General features: G+C 47.6%; 1 protein-coding gene across 1 annotated transcript; it reads right to left on the bottom strand.

Moving 5' to 3' along the window:
- Positions 1-10,207: 10,207 nt before the first annotated feature.
- On the bottom strand, positions 10,208-10,510 carry LOC136488910 (uncharacterized). Its single transcript, XM_066485682.1, has one exon. The coding sequence runs from the start codon at positions 10,508-10,510 to the stop codon at positions 10,208-10,210; it is 303 nt and encodes a 100-aa protein (XP_066341779.1).
- Positions 10,511-18,748: the final 8,238 nt, after the last annotated feature.

The raw sequence follows: 18,748 nt of genomic DNA, 5'->3' as shown, positions 1-18,748 counted from the left end.
ATGGGAGGAGCAGTAGGGTAGACAGGAGACAAAGAGTTTTTTATCAGTGTTTTTTAGCAACACCACCCTCTTTATTAAGCTAGGAGGATATTACATATTACAAACACCATCTAGCGGGTTCAAGAACCATACATGTCATCCTAACTCGAAATGGATTGAGCTATGAGCTATCCTATCAACATCGGTATTTGAGCCCCTATGCTCATGTACAAACTCGACACTTCTAAAAGATACCTTCCTTGCATTGATACCCAAGATAACCTATCCATAGATTATGTGGTCACCTCATTGGATACTCTTCACAACATTCAGACAGTCACTGGCTAACCTAAAACAATCATCTCATAGGTCTGAAGCGAGAACCATCCCTTATCTTCATGCAATGGATTCCATCAGCTACGGGTCAACAATTCCCTAAAGGACCAGCACCAAGGCTCCCATAAATCAACAATCCCCATCTCTTGCTATTGCTACCACTAAAGCCATGGATGTGTTCTTGGATAAAGCCATGTTGACATTGATTTTAACAACACCTAAGGGGGGTGCAATCCTTGCCAGCCTACTCTAGTGCATCCAAGGCTGGGGCCACTGCACTTGCTTCCCCTCCCCTATCTCCAACACAACAATCATGTCCACAAATTATGCGTCGATAGAGGGCTTTGGTAAACATCCTCATGGATCATTGTCGGTGTTTCAAACAGCCGACTAGTAAATTTGTATATTGCGCATCTAACCTAGATGGTGTGCTAAGAGAACACAAGGATTATACTGGTTCAGGCCGAATGTCCCTACGTCTAGTTTCGGGCTGCTCGTGTTACTAGCACTGAGTTTGTAGTAGGGGGTTACAAACTGGCGAGAGAGGGAGGAGCTCCCAAGTCTCTATGGTTTGACTGTTCGATGCTTCTACTACTCGATCTATCGGTCTATCAATCTCTCCCCTTTGAATGGTGCACTGCCATCCCTTTTATAGACCAAGGGGACAGAACAGGATACCAGAGACCGAGAGAAGGGAAGAGGGAAAAAAGAAAAAGAAATAAGGCTCCTAGGGGTGTGTCGTCCTCTTCTTCACGTGGGTCCCACTGACCCTATAGATCATGGTGGTAGCTGCATCGCACCGGGGTCCTGTTGGCCACTACAGCATATGTGCAGGTGTCGTGTGCCGTTCTTGTCTTCCATCCCATCTGAGCAGATGGAATTATCAAAGGGTCCCCTAACAGAGGGCATACAGGGGTTGGCGGTACAATGCCAGTCAACTAGCACCGATCGACTGACGTTGGATGGTGGTCAGGCAGGGAGTTGGTAGCATAGTGCTAGCCTATTGATGTGGTGGGCGACGTGAGTCTCCCAGCATGGCCCAATGTGACCGCCAGTCACATCAAGACACGCCCAAGACATGCTCCTAGGTGTGCGCCTGCACGCCATAGTCATTGAAGCAGTTTGAGGGGCCACTGCTTTTGTTCGGTAGCAAATCTGACCCCCAGGGAACGGGTGAGGCGAAAATCTCGCCTAGAGGGCCGGGCAAGACATAATACAACCCTCAAGGGTCAGATGAGGCAGAGCCCTCCTCATGAGACCGGATGAGTCGGAGCCCGCTCCCTAGGGTCAGAGGAGTCATAGCCCAGGCCTTGGGGTCAGACGAGGCAAAAACCTCATCCTCAGAGTCAGAGCCTACACCTCAGGGTCAAACGATGCGGAAACATCATCCTCGGAGTCGAACGAGGCGTGGCCTGGCCCCTAGGGGTCAGATGAGCTGACATGACGCTCACTAATCCTTTGGCTTAGATACCCGGGTATAGATATCTGATAGTAGCCCCCAAGCCTTTGGAGGAGTGAGACACTCCTGCAAAGGCTTTTTGCAATTTGTTGCTCCTGTGGCCATTGTGCCTTGGAGATGGGTCGTTATTGGAACTTCGACGTCCGTCCAGGGTTTCCACAATCAGAGGTGACTCGTCATTTGTCTACGATAGCGTGTTCGGTCTCTTTGCGATGTCGAGCCCCTGAGCCCCCATGTATAGTAGGGGTCCAATCGGGGGGGTCAGTTCATCTTGTGAATGTCATCCCTCATGCATCCATTCGCTAGAACGGAGGGGCTGAGCTATGCCATGCTTTCCTCGCTGGACAGAGCATGGTGCTCGGTGAGTTATTAATGGGCTTGTTCTAGTGGAGCCCTGGCATCCCCTTCATGGGGGCCCGGTTCGAGATCAGCTGGTGATTGACTCCATATTCTTGGTGGCTAGTCCATATAGTTCTTGGATCCGTTCGACCGGTCCGAGGGCTCGATGCCTTTCTTTGAGGAAAAACCATGGACCCTGCATCATCCAAGACTCAAAATGAGGGTCGAGTCACCCATGGCGCTTCATGCGCCTTGGGTATTGGTAGCTAGCGGGCCCATCCTTAACCTCCCCTCACTCTAGGGTGCCCAAGAGTGGCCGTGAACCCACTGGTGGGCCAGCCTTCGAACTCCTAGGCGTTAATGGGCCATGGGAGCATTTTTAGCTCCGTATCCCACTTACCTGCGGTAGCCCATAGCCTCTAAAGGTGAACCGTCCCCCGATAGATCCTACGTGGCGAAGATTTGGATAGGCATGCGCTCGTCTCTCGAAGCAGCGATGCGACTGATGCAGCGTGGAGCAATGAGGGCATGACCCTCGAAGGAAGCGGATCTAGTGAGGCGTGGGGCACATTAATTTAGGCAAATGTTTCACCCCTCGCCTGTTCCACCCTTACCTTATAAACGGAGCCATTTCTCCCTAGCCTTTGTACGCGTAGCCGCATCCTTGCCCCACTAGTCTTTCTACCTTTCACTCTCGAGTTCTAGCCTTTATTCCCCTATTTCCACTCCGCCACCGATGAAGTTCTCGCTCTCTAGCCCTACGCCACCGCCGGATCTTCTGCATCGCCATCCCTATTCCTCGATGGAACCATGGCTTTGCTCCAACGTTCTCCATGCACACATGGAGGGTCTAGTTAAGAAGCGCCTTCTCCATGCAAGGACCGCGGCGATGGAGTGGATCATACCTAGTGGCGAGGATGAGTTTACAACTTCTTCACCCTTTTGTTGTGTTCTCGGATTTTGTCATGTGACATTGGTGCTTTCCGTAGGACTAGCCCTAGCAACCGCCTAGAGTTGGTGCCACAGAAGATCTTGGCGCATCAGCCAATCCCCCAAGAGCTGACTGGTGTGGTGCTGGGGGCATGCCATGATGGCATCGAGGTAGACGAGGTGCCGCCTGAGGAAGCGGGGGAGGCGGAGGCACCGATTGTGCCGAAGGAGGCGCTCGTGGTATCGACGCTCGCACCAGTCGACGCGCCCAAGGTGGGGTAGACGAGGGGAGGCGTGACCAAGGCGTCCCCTGTGGATGCGGTGATGGCTCGAACTTTAGAGCCTGAGCTGCCAGTCTCCTCTGCCATTGGAGGGTTTGCTCCTGAGGGAGCACCGGTGATAGAGGAGGTACCATCAGCTCCCATCGGGCCAACGCCGATAGTTGCGATAGCCAACCCCTCAGTGGGGGCTGGCCCCTCCTAGTCCCATGTCTACCTAGGCAATGATCCACTCATGTGGGGAAGAGACTGGGTCCATTGGGCTAGGCGGCTAGACCCGAGCGACTCGGTGTTCACCCTCGATGACCCAGCGGAGGTGAAGGACTGGACGAGCATGCGTTCAGGACTTGAGTCCGTAGTCCACTCTCTGACCGAGGCGTTGGGGGTGTTGAAGGATGACGTCACCCCAGACGGCTAGGTTTGTCGTGTCTTCATGTTTTCTACTTTCAAGCCCTATTTATAAAATTCTAACCTGATTTTTTGCAGTCCCTTGTGATGCGCAGCCGGGAGAAGTCCCTATTCCTCTGTCGCGAAAGGGAGGTCTAGGGGCTTGCTGCCAAAGTGTTGCGGCTACAGGAGGAGGTGGCGAGCCTCCAGACCAAGGAACATGAAGCCCATCAACACGCTGACGAGGCTGAGGACAAGCTTAGGGTTGTGGTTGCCAAGGCCGAGGAAGATGCCGCGAAGCTTGGACGACTCCGCCCGGCACTCGACCTTGCCCATCAAGAGAGTGCTGATGCTCGGTGTGCACTCAAAACGAGTAGAAGTTGAAGGAAGAAGCTAAGGGCCTGGCTGCTGCCTTGGTTGGGGATGTTGGCATGCTCTAGAGGGAGAAGGCAGTCCTTGATGAGCAATTGAAAGGTGAGGCTCTAGTTACCTTTTTGCTTGATGTTTGCAATCGGTTTTCTAACGCCCTTTGATGTTCGGCTTGGGTAGTCCCACAGAGGCAACTCTCCGAGGTGTGAGGTCAACTCTAGTTGGAGAGCGACAACCATGACACCTTGCGCGCTGCCGTCGGGTTGGTCTTCAATGACCTCAGGGTCGCCTCGCCTGTGGAGACGAGCTCGCTCGCAGTCCAGGTTGCCCAGATCCCGGATCGAGCGCTCGCACTCACAAGGGAGGCCCTGTATACCGACGTCCATTATGCATTCACCATCGCCCGCTCCCACTACATCAACATCGACCTACCGATGATCAGTGAGGGTTTTGCGCTTGGCTACACTGACGCCGAGCTGGACAAAATTGAGAAGGAAGCGGCTCCCTCGGTGCAGGACCTGGCGGAGAAGGTTAGAGAAGAAATCCTGCCCAAGGGTGTTTAGCGAGATATCTGAGTCTAGCGTTGGTCTTTTTGTAAAGACTTTTATTATGGCCAAAAATGTTGTTTGGCCTTTCTATATATATAAAGTTTGGTGCGATCCGACCCTTGTTTTATGTTAAGGCATTAGAAACTTAAGGTCCGAGCGACTAAGTAATGATCGCGCTAGTGAGCAATTGATGCCATAGCCGTCGGGGCGTAGGCTTTTTGCATTCCAACTAGTTTTACTCATTGTTAGTTTTCAGCAACTGTTATATCTAGGTCTTGTCATAAAAAGGAAGGGTTGGATGGGAAAATGTTCCTGAGTATATGTACTCCTATATAAAGTTTGTTGCGATCCGACCCTTGTTTTATGTTAAGGCATTAGAAACTTAAGTTGCAAGCGACTAAGTAATGATCACGCTGGTGAGCAAGCAATGCCATAGCCGTCGGGGCATAGGCTTTTTGCATTCCAACCAGTTTTACTCATCGTTATTTTTCGGCAACTCTTATTTTTAAGTCTTGTCATAAAAAAGAAGGGTCGGATAGGAAAATGTTCCTGAGTATATGTACTCCTATTAGCCCCTGAGTAAAACCTGCCCCTAGGTAGTTGCCAGGGTCGGGTGTTACTGAAGACCGATCAGATCATAAGTGAATTCGATAGGAGGTAACATTTTTTGGTTTTTGCAGAAACATTACTTTGTTTGATAAGCATATTGGAAGCTTTGGAACAGGAAGACTAAGGGTAAAAGGGATGTAGCTGCTCGATGTTCCAGGCTGAAAGCATCTAGGCCCCTAGTTGAGTTTCGGTGATTAATGACAATACATGATTACTGTGACTAACGTGTGTTTTGCAGAGGCAATTAAGTTAGGTCACGATAATGTAGATCAATTGGGCAATCAAGGTTGTCATGCCCCTACGATGGAAATCATTTCAGTTTTCAAAGGATGGACAACAAGGTTAAGGATGGACTAGTTCTAAGTGTTGATTGGAGTTGAAGAGACACTTAGAGTAGTTTAGGACTTTGTTTTTCCTTTGGCCGTACTATTAAGGGGGGTATGAACGGGTAGCTTGACCTAGGTGAGTCTAGTGAGTTAGGTGTGGTGCACACTTGTTAAAACTAGCACTAGGTAGCTCCATAACAGCCCTTTGATCCAATGGAGCAAACTTCATTCACATATGATCGAGAGTTAGAAGTGAATGGAGGGTCAAATACTGACTGAACGCTGGCTCCGGTGTGACTGGACGCTAGCTCAGGGTCCGGTCAGTTCATTTGACCAAGGTGAAAGCATCTGGAAGTGATCCGACGCTGCGAGGTCAAGTCACCAGATGCTGAGGGCCAGCGTCCGGTTGACTCCAGTAAGGTCCTAGAGAGGGAGAATCCTGATCGGACGCGTCCAGTCATGTGCTGACCAGACGCTGATCAGGTTCCGGCTACTGACCGGACGCTGCTTAGCAAGTGACCGGACACTGGGGGTCCAGAGTTCGGTCGACATCAGTAAGGTTCTAGTAAGGGGAAAATGTGACTGGACGTGTCCAGTCAGTGCTGACCGGACGCTAGCCAGCGTCCGGTCAACACTTAACCACTGGAGTTTGGGGTGTACTGACCAGTGCATCCAGTCAACATGACCAGAGCGTCCGATCACCCCATAGAGGCACATAACAGTTCGTTTTTCAGTCAGTGTTATAAATACAGCCTCCACTCATGTGTGGGGGCACTTTTGCTCATTCCAACAGCTGAGAAACACATTTGAGAGTGCCAAGAAGAGCAAGGTCCTAGTGAAGTGATTAAGATTTGAGAATCCCAAAGAGAGCCCTCATTAGTGAAGATCAAGAGTAGCAAAGTGTGCATCCACCTTCTCATTAGGCTTGTCGTGGTCAAGTGAGAGTTCATGCTTGTTACTCTTGGTGATCGCCATCACCTAGATGGCTTGGTGGTGATTGGGAGTTTGGTGATCATCCGGCGAAGCTTGTGGGTGACCCAACTCAAGTTGTGAGCGGTTGTGGGTGATTCACCACGACGGAGTGTCGAAGAATCAACCCGTAGAGAGCACTTGATCCTTGCGTGGATCAAGGGGGAGCTACACCCTTGCGCGGGTGCTCCAACGAGGACTAGTGGGGAGTGGCGACTCTTCGATACCTCGGCAAAACATCGCCGCGTTCCTCCTTCTCTATTTACTTTGAGCAATTCAATTCTTGTCTTTACTTTCATAGAATTGCCATGCTAGAGTAGGATTGGAACTTAGGTTGCAAGTCTTTTGTGCGGTAGAACAATTAGAAACACTTTCTAGGCACAAGGGGTTAATTGGGCTAACAATTAGAAACACTTTCTAGAAATTTAGAGTTAGCCCAATTCACCCCCCCTGTTGGGCATCTTGATCCTTTCACAGGCGTTGGCGATCGCTTTGCCATCATCAGTCTTGAGCTTGTAGGTGCAGGGTCAGAGCACTTCTGTGATGATGTATGGTCCTTCCCACGACATAGAAAGCTTGTGGTGATTTTTGTTGCTCTAGATGCGGCAAAGGACTAAATCACCTACACCGAAGGCGCGACCCCGCACGTGTCGGCTATGGTACCATCATAGTGCCTGCTGGTATTTGGCCGAATGGAGCAGGGCGACGTCACGTGCTTCGTCAAGCAAGTCCATGGCGTCTTCCAAAGATGCTTCATTTCCCTGCTCGTTGTAGGCCTTGACCCTCAGCGCTCCATAGTCGAGGTCGGTCGGGAGGATGGCTTCGGAGCCATAGACCATGAAAAACGGCGTGTAACCGGTTGTCTGACTGTTGGACGTCCTTAGGCTCTAGAGTACTAAGGGGAGCTCCACAACACACCGTCCACTAGCTTTATTGAGCCAGTTGAAGATCCTAGGCTTGAGGACTTGGAGGACCATGCTGTTTGCACGCTCAACCTACCCGTTCGTGTGGGGGTGCGCTACGATAGCCCAATCAACATGGATGTGGTGGTCATCGTAGAATCAGAGGAATTTCTTCCCCATGAACTATGTGTTGTTGTTGGTTATGATGGAGTTTGGGACCTCAAATCGGTGGATGATGTCCATGAAGAACAACACGGCCGGCTCAAATTTGATCATGGTGATCAGTCAAGCCTCTATCCACTTCGTGAACTTGTCCACGGTGACAAGTAAGTGCGTAAAGCCCCCGGGTGCGCTCTTGAGGGGCCCTACTAGGTTGAGCCCCCAGACCATGAATGGCCACGTGATGGGGATTGTTTAGAGATCTTGGGCTAGCAAGTGAGTTTGCTGAGCGTAGTACTGGCATCCTTTGCAGGTGCATACAACTTGCTCAGCGTTGGCCACAGCGGTTGGCCAGTAGAAACCTTGCCAGAATGTGTTTCTGACCAAGGTTCTAGGTGCAGCATGATGTCCACAGACCCCTCCATGGATGTCTTCCTATAGGTCCTTCCACTACTCGGTGGGATGCAACACTATAGGATTCTAGTGTGGTTGCGCTTGTAGAGCTCCCCTTTGATGACGACGAAGGACTTGGCATGACGCGTGAGCTATCGGGCCTCTGTCTTGTCGATAGGGAGCACCTCATGGAGGAGGCAATAGAGATAAGGTGTTCTCCAGTCTGTCAGAGGGTCGGACTCCGCTACTGGGTCTTTGACGAGTTCCATGACCTCAGGGTCAAATGGAACTAAGGGTCGGTCAGCCCCTGAGCCTAGAACTAGCGGCTCATTGCCGATCTATTCTAGTTCCTCATATCGGACCAAGGGCTTGTGTAGGTCGCTAGCCAAGATGTCGGTGGGGACCGGATCTCGGCTCGATGCCATCTTTGCTAACATGTCGGCTGCTTCATTGAGCCGTCTCAGGATATGGTTCAACTCGAGGTCGTCGAACTTGTCCTCCAACTATCAGACCTCATGATAATATGCAGCCATCTTGGCGTTGTGGTAGCTAGACTCCTTCATGACCTGGTCGATGACTAGTTGCAAGTCACCTCGGACGTCAAGCCATCGGACGCCCAACTCAATGGCAATGTGCAAGCCATTAACGAGTGCCTCATACTTAGCCACATTATTCAAAACTAGGAAGTGGATGCGAATTGCGTACCTTATGCGCACCCCGAGGGGGGAAATGAAAACTAGCCTAACCCTAGCTCACTTCTTCCTTAGTGATCCATCGAAGTACATCATCCAGTACTCCTAAACGACGGCCGCCAGTGGCATCTAGATCTCAGTCCATTTGGCCACAAAGTTAGCTAGTACCTGAGACTAGATGGCACTTCATGGGACATACGTGACACCCTAATCCATCAACTCGAGTGCCCATTTCACAATTCTTCCCATGGCCTCTCGGTTCTGGATAACCTCGCCAAGGGGGAAAGATGACATGATGGTCAATTGGTGTGAGTCGAAGTAGTGGCGCAACTTCCTCTTAGTAATTAGGATGGCATATAGGAGCTTCTAGATCTAGGGGTAGCATGTCCTGGAGTCAGACAAGACTTCGCTAACAAAGTACATGGGGCACTATACCTTGAGGGCATGTCCCTCTTCTCCACGTTCTACAACCAAGGTGGCGCTGACCACCTGAGTCGTAGCTACGACATAGAGTAGGAGCGGCTCTCCCTTAGCCGGTGGGACTAGACTCAGGGCCTTCGTCAGGAGCACTTTGAGCTTATCAAGCACCTCCTGAGCCTTAGGCATCCACATGAATCGGTTAGTTTTCTTTAGGAGCCTGTAAAGGGGGAGCCCCCATTCACTGAGTCATGAAATGAAGCGACTAAGCGCTGCGTGGCACCCGATAACCTTCTGAACTCCCTTCAAGTTTGAAATCAGGACCATCTTCGTGATGCCTGAGATTTTAACTGGGTTGGCTTCGATGCCATGCTCGGAGATGATGAATCCAAGCAGCATGCCCCTTGGGACCCCAAAGACGCATTTCTCAGGGTTGAGCTTGATGTCGTTCTCCTGGAGCTTCCTGATAGTCTGCTCTAGGTCGACCATGAGCTAGTCGGTCTGCTTGGACTTGACTACGATGTCGTACATGTAAGCCTCAATGGTCCACCCAATGAGGTTCCAAAGCATTTGGTCATGCAATGCTGGTACATAGGCCTAGCGTTCTTGAGTCCAAATGACATCGTAACATAGCAGAACGATATAGATGGGGTGATGAAAGAGGTTGCGAGCTGGTCGGACTCTTTCATCGTGATCTAATGGTACTCGAAGTACACATCAAGGAAGCATAGGGTTTCGCACCCCAAGGTCTAGTCAACTACCTGATTTATACATGGCAAAGGAAACGATTCCTTCGGGCATGCCTTATTGAGGTTCATGTAGTCAACACACATTCTCCATTTCCCACTTTTCTTTTCAACTAGAATAGGATTGAACAATCACTCTGGGTGGTATACTTCCTTCATGAATCCAGCTGCCAAGAGCTCAGCAATTTCCTTGCCGATGAGCCTCTGCTTCTCCTCATTGAAGCGGCATAGACGTTGTTTGATCGGCCTAGAACCTGGCTTGATCTTCAAGGCATACTTGGCGACTTCCCTCGGAATTCCTAGCATATCCAAGGGTTTCCATGCGAAGATGTCTCGATTGGCACGGAGGAAGTCGACAAGCGTGCCTTCCTACTTGGGGGAGAGGGCAGTGCCGATGTGCACCGTCTTGTCAGTGGAGTTGTCAGGGTTGACGAGGACCTCCTTGACATTGTTTGCAGGCTCAAAGGATCTGACCACCCGCTTCGCGTCGGGCGCTCCTTTAGTGATGTCCTTCCCGATGGCTGTGAGCTCCTCGGAAGCGAGGGTTGCCGAAGCGAGCTTGCAGCTCTCGACCTCGCACTCGTAGGCCCTCTGGAAAGAAGTGCTGATGGTGATGACCCTGTGTGGGCCTAGCATCTTGAGCTTGAGGTAGGTGTAGTTGGGGATGGCCATGAACTTTGTGTATCATGGTCGTCCTAGAATGGCGTGGTAGGTTCCATGGAACCCAACCACTTTGAAGGTAAGGGTCTCCATCCTATAATTGGATGGAGACCCGAAGGTGATGGGCAGATCGATCTGCCCAAGTGGCATGGACTGCTTTCCAGGCACGATGCCATGGAAAGGCGCTCTGGTCAGCCAGATGCGTGCTCGGTCGATGCTCATGTCGTCGAGTGTCTCGATGTACATGATGTTGAGGCCACTGCCTCCATCCATTAGAACCTTGGTGAGCTACTTTGTGCCAACAACAAGGTCGACCACGAATGGGTACCTGCCTAGGTGTGTGACGCTATTCGGGTGGTCGGATCGATCGAAGGTTATGGGAGACCCTGACCATTTAAGGAAAGCGGGCGTGGCGGGCTCAGCTTCGTAAACCTCTCGGCGCGCGAGCTTCTGTTGGTGCTTGGATCCATATGCCTCCGGCGCATCGAAGATCATGAGGCAGCCATCCAGCAATGGAGAGCTGCCATCCTTCTCTCCAACGTCATCGACTTTTGCCTCGGGCTTCTTCTTCTGCTCCCATTTCTTAGATCCGCCAGTGAAGCAGCGCTTCATGAGGGAGCAGTCCTTGTACATGTGTTTGACAGGAAAGGCATGGTTTGGGCATGGCCCCTTAAGAAGCTTGTCAAAGTGATCGAGGGTGTCCTCAGCTGGCGCTCGACCGGCTTTTCGCCCGATGGTGGTCACGAGCGAGCCCCCACGCTGTTTCTAGTTCTTCTTCTTATTCGAACGATTAGAGGGGCCTTCGTCGGTGTCCTCGTTCTGCTTTGCCTTGCCTCTGGAGTGATCAAAATTTGCTCCAACTGCCTCCTCGCTAGAAGCATGGCTGGTCACGATATCAAGGAGTTCCTTGGTAGTTTGTAGGCCCTTACATCCCAATTTATGGACTAGGGACTTGCTGGTGGTCCCTGTTAGGAAGGCTCCGATGACGTAGGCATCAGTGACATTGGAGAGCTCATTGCACTACCGAGAGAAGCATTGGATGTACTCGCGGAGACTCTCTCCTTACTTCTATCAGCAACTTTTGTATTCATTACACTTACTGAAAACATCATTAACATCATGAAAATATCATCACAACAGGAACTGCGCATGCAGCCAAAACAGCACATAGGCAAGATGGATTTTCACTTGATTCTATACAAAGGTGACATACAAGCACATCCAACACATAGCTCTAAGCCATCATGAGGAACCTATACAACCTCATATCAAACCAACACATGACATTAGCACCACAAGAACCATGTATAAACATCTAATAAGAAAAGCACATGCTCCTTCAAAGTTTAATTAGCATGCAACTAATAAAAAGGTGATGTTGCAAACATTCTAATTTGGAGCCTAGGTTTTTATGTGAGAGATATGATAACAAAGCATGGCTACTGTACAAATTTTACATGCTCAAGTTTTATAAATTGATTTTGACATGCAAAACAAGTTTTAATTACAAATAAGCATGTGAGGGCAAGACAAATCTAAACCTCCACATTTCCTATAAACACATGACCAAATTAGGTTTGCTTAGGTTACCACCACACCATGCAAAGGCAATGGAACAGCATTTTCCATTTTTTACACCTTAATGATATTTATCAAGCATTTACAACTACTTATCAAGCACCGAGCAAGATAAATTAATAACTCAGTAATACATGCACCAAAAATCATGAAATTTTAACCAGAGCTCATAAATCACATAGATATCCTACAATTAAAATTTCATGCCATTTGGAGCACTAGAACTTCAGGTATGATAATAAAAAGCAAAACAAGCAAAAATTGCCTATTGAACAAGATTAAGTCAAAACATTATAAAAGTAATACACAATTAGCATGTTTAATATTTTTATTAGCTAGAGCATGTCATCATAAGATTAAAACAACTAGAATTACCATTTTTGGACTTCTATAAATCAAGATATGCATCTGTCCAACTTAAAACCATTTTTAAAAGCACTTTACAAGAATAAATAAAAAAGCAGAAGCTTTCTACAAACACATATTATATTATGACTCTACTACGTAGATCTACTCACAAGGATTCCAATACATGTTCATTTACTATTTTACAAAAAATTTTATGATTTATTATGATTTTCCAAAGTTTTAGCCATAAAAGAAAAACAAATTTGCACCAAGAACCTCGAACTTTCACGAAAACAGATTCCAGCGAAACGGTCTTTCTCGTCACTATTCACATGAGTCACAGACTTTGCAAATATGCCCTTCCCTTTCTTTGAATTCTTGCGCAAGGTCCTCGATGCGAGTTGGAGCAGAGGAGGTCGACAGTGGCTTGATTTTACGGTGAGGTGGTCGACCTCCGGCGACGAGTCATGGTGGCGGAGTGCTAGGGGGCCCGCACGCACTAGCAGGCACTTCTGGATTGCCCCGTGGTGGGCGAAGGCGTCTTAGCCATGGTAGCAGCGGCCCGACGACCAGCGAGGACGGGCTCGGGGTCGATCGGCCTTGGCCAGCTGGGGCCTATGGCGGTGGGGAGCACCCAGGGGCCTGAGCGCACCCGCGGGGCTGCCCGGCTCGGCCTGAGGCGGGCCAAGTCAGACTGGCCGCTTGGCACCAGAGGCACGGCTCCGGCGACGGCAGCTGCTCGGTGATGGAGCTTCTCGGCGAGCGTGTGCGCAGCGCTAGTTGTGAGTCGGCATGGCTGGTGGAGCTAGCAGAGGGCATGGGGAGGCTCAAAGGACAAGTGAGGGGTGGTAGCAGCGAAGCTTGGCTTGCCAGCAATGGCAGCTGGCTCTGCGTGTTCTGTAGAAGGCGATGGAGAGGCAAAGGGAGCGAGTGAGGGAGGGGAGGAGCTTGGCATCCACATCGTTGAGGCAAGGGCACGACCACGCGATAGGGAGAGGGCGCTCGTCACTGTGCATGGTGAACATGTACCAGACACGTGATGTCCTCTGGGGCGTTTCTCTGAGCAGCTCATGGGCAGCAAAGTGGCCGGTTTGGGACACAATTTGGGGCTATTTCCTGTTCGATCCAGGCCTTGGGACTTAAACAAAGTTTGTTGTACTCCTAATGCTGTCCAACATTTATTAAGGGCATTTGGACATTAGGGTCCTCTATTAGCGGCTAATTAAGCCTGAAGTTGACACTATCGGTGACTTAACGAGGTTTAAGGTAGAGCTCGGTTTTGTTGGTTTTGGGAGGTCAAACTTGGTCAAACTAAGTCCCACTTTTTACATGCTCTTCACCAAGAGGTAAACTCCAACTTTTGTATTTGGCTCAACTTGAGTTGCTTAACAAAAATCCAAGAACGCGAAATGCCAACCATCATCAACATTGTAATCTCAGACTTAGCCAAATTTTTGAGATCCAAAACAACACTGGGTTCAGTTTTGAGGCCTCAGTTTGACTAAGTTAGGGACCAAACGAACTCATGACCCTTAAACAAAGTTTGTTTTGCACAACAAAAGCTACAACTTTTATTTAAGGTTCAACTTCATATCTAGTCCTAAAATCATAGTTTCATCTTGGTCAAAGCAGCACCTCGTTAAACGCTGGAATTAGGGTTGTCGACCAATTGAAGCATTTTCTTGACATTAGCTCAACACAAACCGTTCATGACTCTTGTTCATGAGTTGAATTAGAACTGTTTGAGCAAGATTGCAAGGTTTGGTCGAATTCCCATGTTTCCATTTTCTTAATGAAGCAATTTAAACAAAATGTAACTTATCATTTCATGTGACTTTTTTGCTCCAAACTTCATAAAACTTTTCCAATGGTGGAGATAGATAGATGTTAAGGTGATGCTCATGAAAGAGCCATGTTTAACACTACTCAAGCATACATTTGAAAGGGTTCAACATGTAAGCAATGCTGTGTCGTCCAAATTTAAGTTGGGCTCATTTTCATAGATTTGACCTCAACGCCTTCATTGCCATTTCAGAGATAAGGAACTAAAGCTCCTGATTATCTCTTGATCTGTCATGTTTGAGCTCAAACCCACTGCTTAACTGGTGACAAACACCTAGGGTGTTACAAGTAAGCTTGGGGGAGCTTGTTGATGGTCACTAACATCAATTATAAACCATCAACATAACCTACATTTATACTTAATTCCATCACTAAACTTAGGTATAGTTGTTTAAACTAATAAATTCCATGAGTTTTGATGAATCTATGTTTTCAGCAGGGTTTATCTAGAAGACCATCAAGGGGGACCTATTCGTCAAAGGAAATTACATAATTCTGCAGTGTAAACAACGTGGGAAGATTCTAGAAGACTCTAGGAGGCACTCCACCGAAGCAGACCCCGAGGGGCTACCTTGTGGGGCCCGCCGGCCGCACCTACAGGTCGACCGGCCTATGGGTCCCACTAGTCAGCCTCCGCTTCGAAAGTTGGTTCCCCACCGCCATTGAGATCCAATCTTTGTCGTTTATTCAAGTTGGTTTGATCTAAGGGCTCAAGATTGATGCTCTGGCCTATATATATCTGCCCCTACCCCCTCCCTCAGCAGATCCCTAAAACCCTAATTTATATCTTCAGGATCAAGCTAGCTATCAAGAGAAGATTAGTCCTCCATAGGATCTAGTCTTATAAATAGAAATAGTGAGGTGGAGAATGAGGGATGAGTTTGGAGGAGGTGCCGGCCTATCGGTGCTCTCTCTATGGCTTGTACCTTGGTGGATCCAAGTTCTATCTGAGCTTGCCTCTGAGATTTCTCTAGTAATCAACTTCTGATTCAAGTAAGCATATTGTTTATATTGTTCATCAAGTTCGTGACTCTTTTGAGTGCTTTATTTCAGCTCTAGAGTGAGTAAAGTATTAATCGTGAGTGTAAGCGTGGTGCTTAGACTTAGACTAATTGTGGATGCACCATGCATTCTGGATCGATGGTAGATCGTGTGTATGACATCAGTACTATATAGCCTCATTGAGTACTATATAGCATCATTGATCCTTTGTAGTCCACCTCCCGTTTGTACGCCAAGTAGGACCCGGTTGCGAAAGAAAGCATCCTCTGCTGGTGTCTTATCCTAGTAATGTCCCTAGTTAAATAGTAGAAGACATAGCTTACCTAAGTCAGAACAAGAGAACCTTAGTTATCCTCTCTATGCTCCTGTTTATCCTAACCTTGTTGCTACCCTTAGTTAAGTTAGAACATAGTTAATCTCTCATGTTTCCTTGTGGATACGATACTTGGAATACTTCCAGATGAAAGCTATAGCGGTATCAGTGCGCTTGTGGAATGATCTGTGTACGTTAATAAATACCTACAACATGTCTGGATCGTGAAGTGAGTTATTTTTTTGTCATGTTTTGTTATGGTTTGTAGCCATTTTTCATGATGATTTTGATTAAAGTTTTTGATTTGTTGTTGTAATTTCAGTGGGATGGCACTGGATCATGTGACGGTTGGTACTGGCAGAAAGAGTATGTTGACCATGTTCAAAAATCTCTTGCAAAGGTGACTGAGGCAACTGATGAGAGTGCACCTTTGTATGATGAGGCAATGAACCAATAGAAGAATGGTATGTCTGTTTTAGTTGGAATTGGTCGAGAAATCCTTATTCTGCTGAAGTGCATTGTAGGTTTAGTATGTTTTGTGCTATTTGGGATTGTCTACATTATATCAAGGCATTAATAAATTAATGTTCAAGAGTATGTGAAACAGCTGTGTGGTATAGGATATTAGTTAATCATGTTGATTGAAGGATATTTTGGATCTTTTAATTAACTACTAATCATGCATGTTGTATAATATGGATTATTACAAGTTGTTGATGTGGTGTACATCATGTAATGTAGATGAACTGGCAATGGATGTACAACGCATACCACCACTCCCCAGAGTTCATTAGGGGCATGCATAAATTCATAAATGTGGCCAAGTCAAACACACGGAATGGTTTCATGTGCCACCCATGTTTTCTATGTAAGAATGAGAAGGATTATTCATGCTCAATGATCCTTCACGAACACCTATTTACGTAGGGTTTCATGCCAAACTATATTTGTTGGACTAGGAATGGAGAAAGAGGTGTTATAATGGAAGAAGATGAAGAAAAAGGGGGATGATGACAACATTATTATTCATGGGTTTGCTGAATACGGTGCCTTTGATGATACTATAATGGGGGAACTAAAGAAGAGGTAGTGGCTGAAGAAGAGGTAGCGGTAGAAGAAGAGCCCACTGATGATCTTGGTCAGGCCATCCATGATGCACAGAGAGACTGCGAAAGTGAAAAGCAGAAGATCAAGTTCGAGCGCATGCTAGAGGATCACAAGAAATTGCTATACCCGACTTGCGAAGAGGGGGAAAAAAGTTGGGTACCACACTTGAATTGCTGCAATGGAAGGCAAAGAATGGTGTATCTGACAAGAGATTTGGGGTGTTGCTGACTATCGCAAAGAAGATGCTTCCGAAGGCAAACAAATTTCCCGCCACTACATACGTAGAAAAATAGGTTGTCTGCCGTCTAGGATTAGAAATCTAGAAGATACATGCATGTCCTAATGACTGCATCCTCTGTCGCGGTGAGTACAAGAATTTGGATGCATGCCTAGTATATCATGCATCGTGATATAAGATCAGGCAAGATGACCCTGGTGATGTTGAGGGCAACGATGAACGTCCTGGGAAGAGAATCCCTACCAAGGTGATACGGTATGCTCCTATAATACCACTCTTGAAATGTTTGTTCAGAAACAAATAGCATGCAAAGTTGCTACGATGCCATAAAGAAGACCACAAGGTAGACGATATGTTGAGACACCCTGCTGATGGGTCCCAGTGGAGAGCAATCGATAGAGCATTCCCAAAGTTTGCAGATGATGCAAGAAACTTAAGGGTTGCTTTAAGTCAGATGGCATGAATCCTTTTAGGGAGCAGAGTAGCAGTCATCGCACATTGCTTGTTACTCTATGTATCTACGACCTTCCTCCATGGCTATGCATGAAGCGGAAGTTCATTATGATGCCAGTGCTCATCCGAGGCTAAAGCAACCTAGAAACGACATTGATGTGTACCTAAGGCCATTAGTTGAGGAACTTCTACTTTTGTGGAGCAACACAGGCGTACGTGTGTGGGATGAGTACAAATAGGAACACTTTGACCTGCGAGCATTGTTGTTCATAACAATCAATTATTGGCCTGCTCTTAGTAATCTTTCAGGATAGTCAAACAAGGGATATAATGCATGCGCGCACTATTTTCATGACATGGAAGGTATATTTTTGAAAAAATGTCGAAAGGTCATGTACATGGGCCATCGTCGATTTCTCCCATTGAATCACGCCTTAAGAAAGAGAGGCAAGCATTTTAAAGGTAAGGCAGAGCACCGAACAAAGCCTGACAACCATAGTGGTAAGGATGTATTCAATATGGTTAAGGATGCACAAGTAGTCTTTCAAAAGGGACCTGGCAGCCAACCTATTCCTAGTGATGCTAATGGAAATGAACCCATCTGGAAGAAGTCTATATTTTGGGAGCTACCCTACTAGCAAGTCCTAGAGGTCCGTAGGATGATCGACGTGGTGCACCTAACGAAAATTCTTTGTGTGAACCTGCTAGGCTTCATGAATGTGTATGGGAAGGCTAAGGACACACTGGAACCCAGACAGTACCTACAGTGTATGAAAGAATGAGAGAACCTGCATCTAGAGAAGGTAGATGATGGATGCCAGTACTTAAGTCCTGCCAACTACACTCTTACCAAAGAAGAGAAGGAAAGCATGTTTGAATGCCTAAATAGCATCAAGGTCACATCTAGCTTCTCGAATGTAAAGGGGATAATAAATGTGGTAGAGAAAAAATTCCTAAACTTAAAGTCTCATGACTACCACGTGCTTATGACGCAATTGCTTCTGATTGCATTGAGATGGATTCTACCTCCAAATGTACGATTAGCCACTGTGAAACTATGTGCATTCCTCAACGCAATTTCTCACAAGGTAATCAATCCAGCGCATCTAGCAAAACTATAGAATGACATGGTCTAATGTCTTGTCAGCTTTGAGTTGTTGTTTCCACCATCCTTCTTAAATATTATGGTGCACCTCCTAGTTCACTTGATCAAAGAGATTAGTATTCTTGGTCCTATGTTCCTACACAACATGTTCCCCTTTGTGAGGTTCATGGGAGTCTTGAAGAAATATGTTCACAACCATGCTCGCCCAGAAGGAAGCATCACCAAGGGCTACGGAATAGAGGAGGTCATTGAGTTCTACGCTGA

This window comes from Miscanthus floridulus, chromosome 10, assembly GCF_019320115.1.
Source record: "Miscanthus floridulus cultivar M001 chromosome 10, ASM1932011v1, whole genome shotgun sequence".
Lineage (NCBI taxonomy): Eukaryota > Viridiplantae > Streptophyta > Magnoliopsida > Poales > Poaceae > Miscanthus > Miscanthus floridulus.
The sequence above is the reverse complement of the archived record's forward strand: the minus strand, read 5'-3'. Positions and strand labels throughout refer to the sequence as shown.

Bases quoted from the DNA above. Each gene is read 5' to 3' on its own strand.
- LOC136488910 (XM_066485682.1), bottom strand. From the start codon at position 10,510: ATGGCCATCCCCAACTACACCTACCTCAAGCTCAAGATGCTAGGCCCA.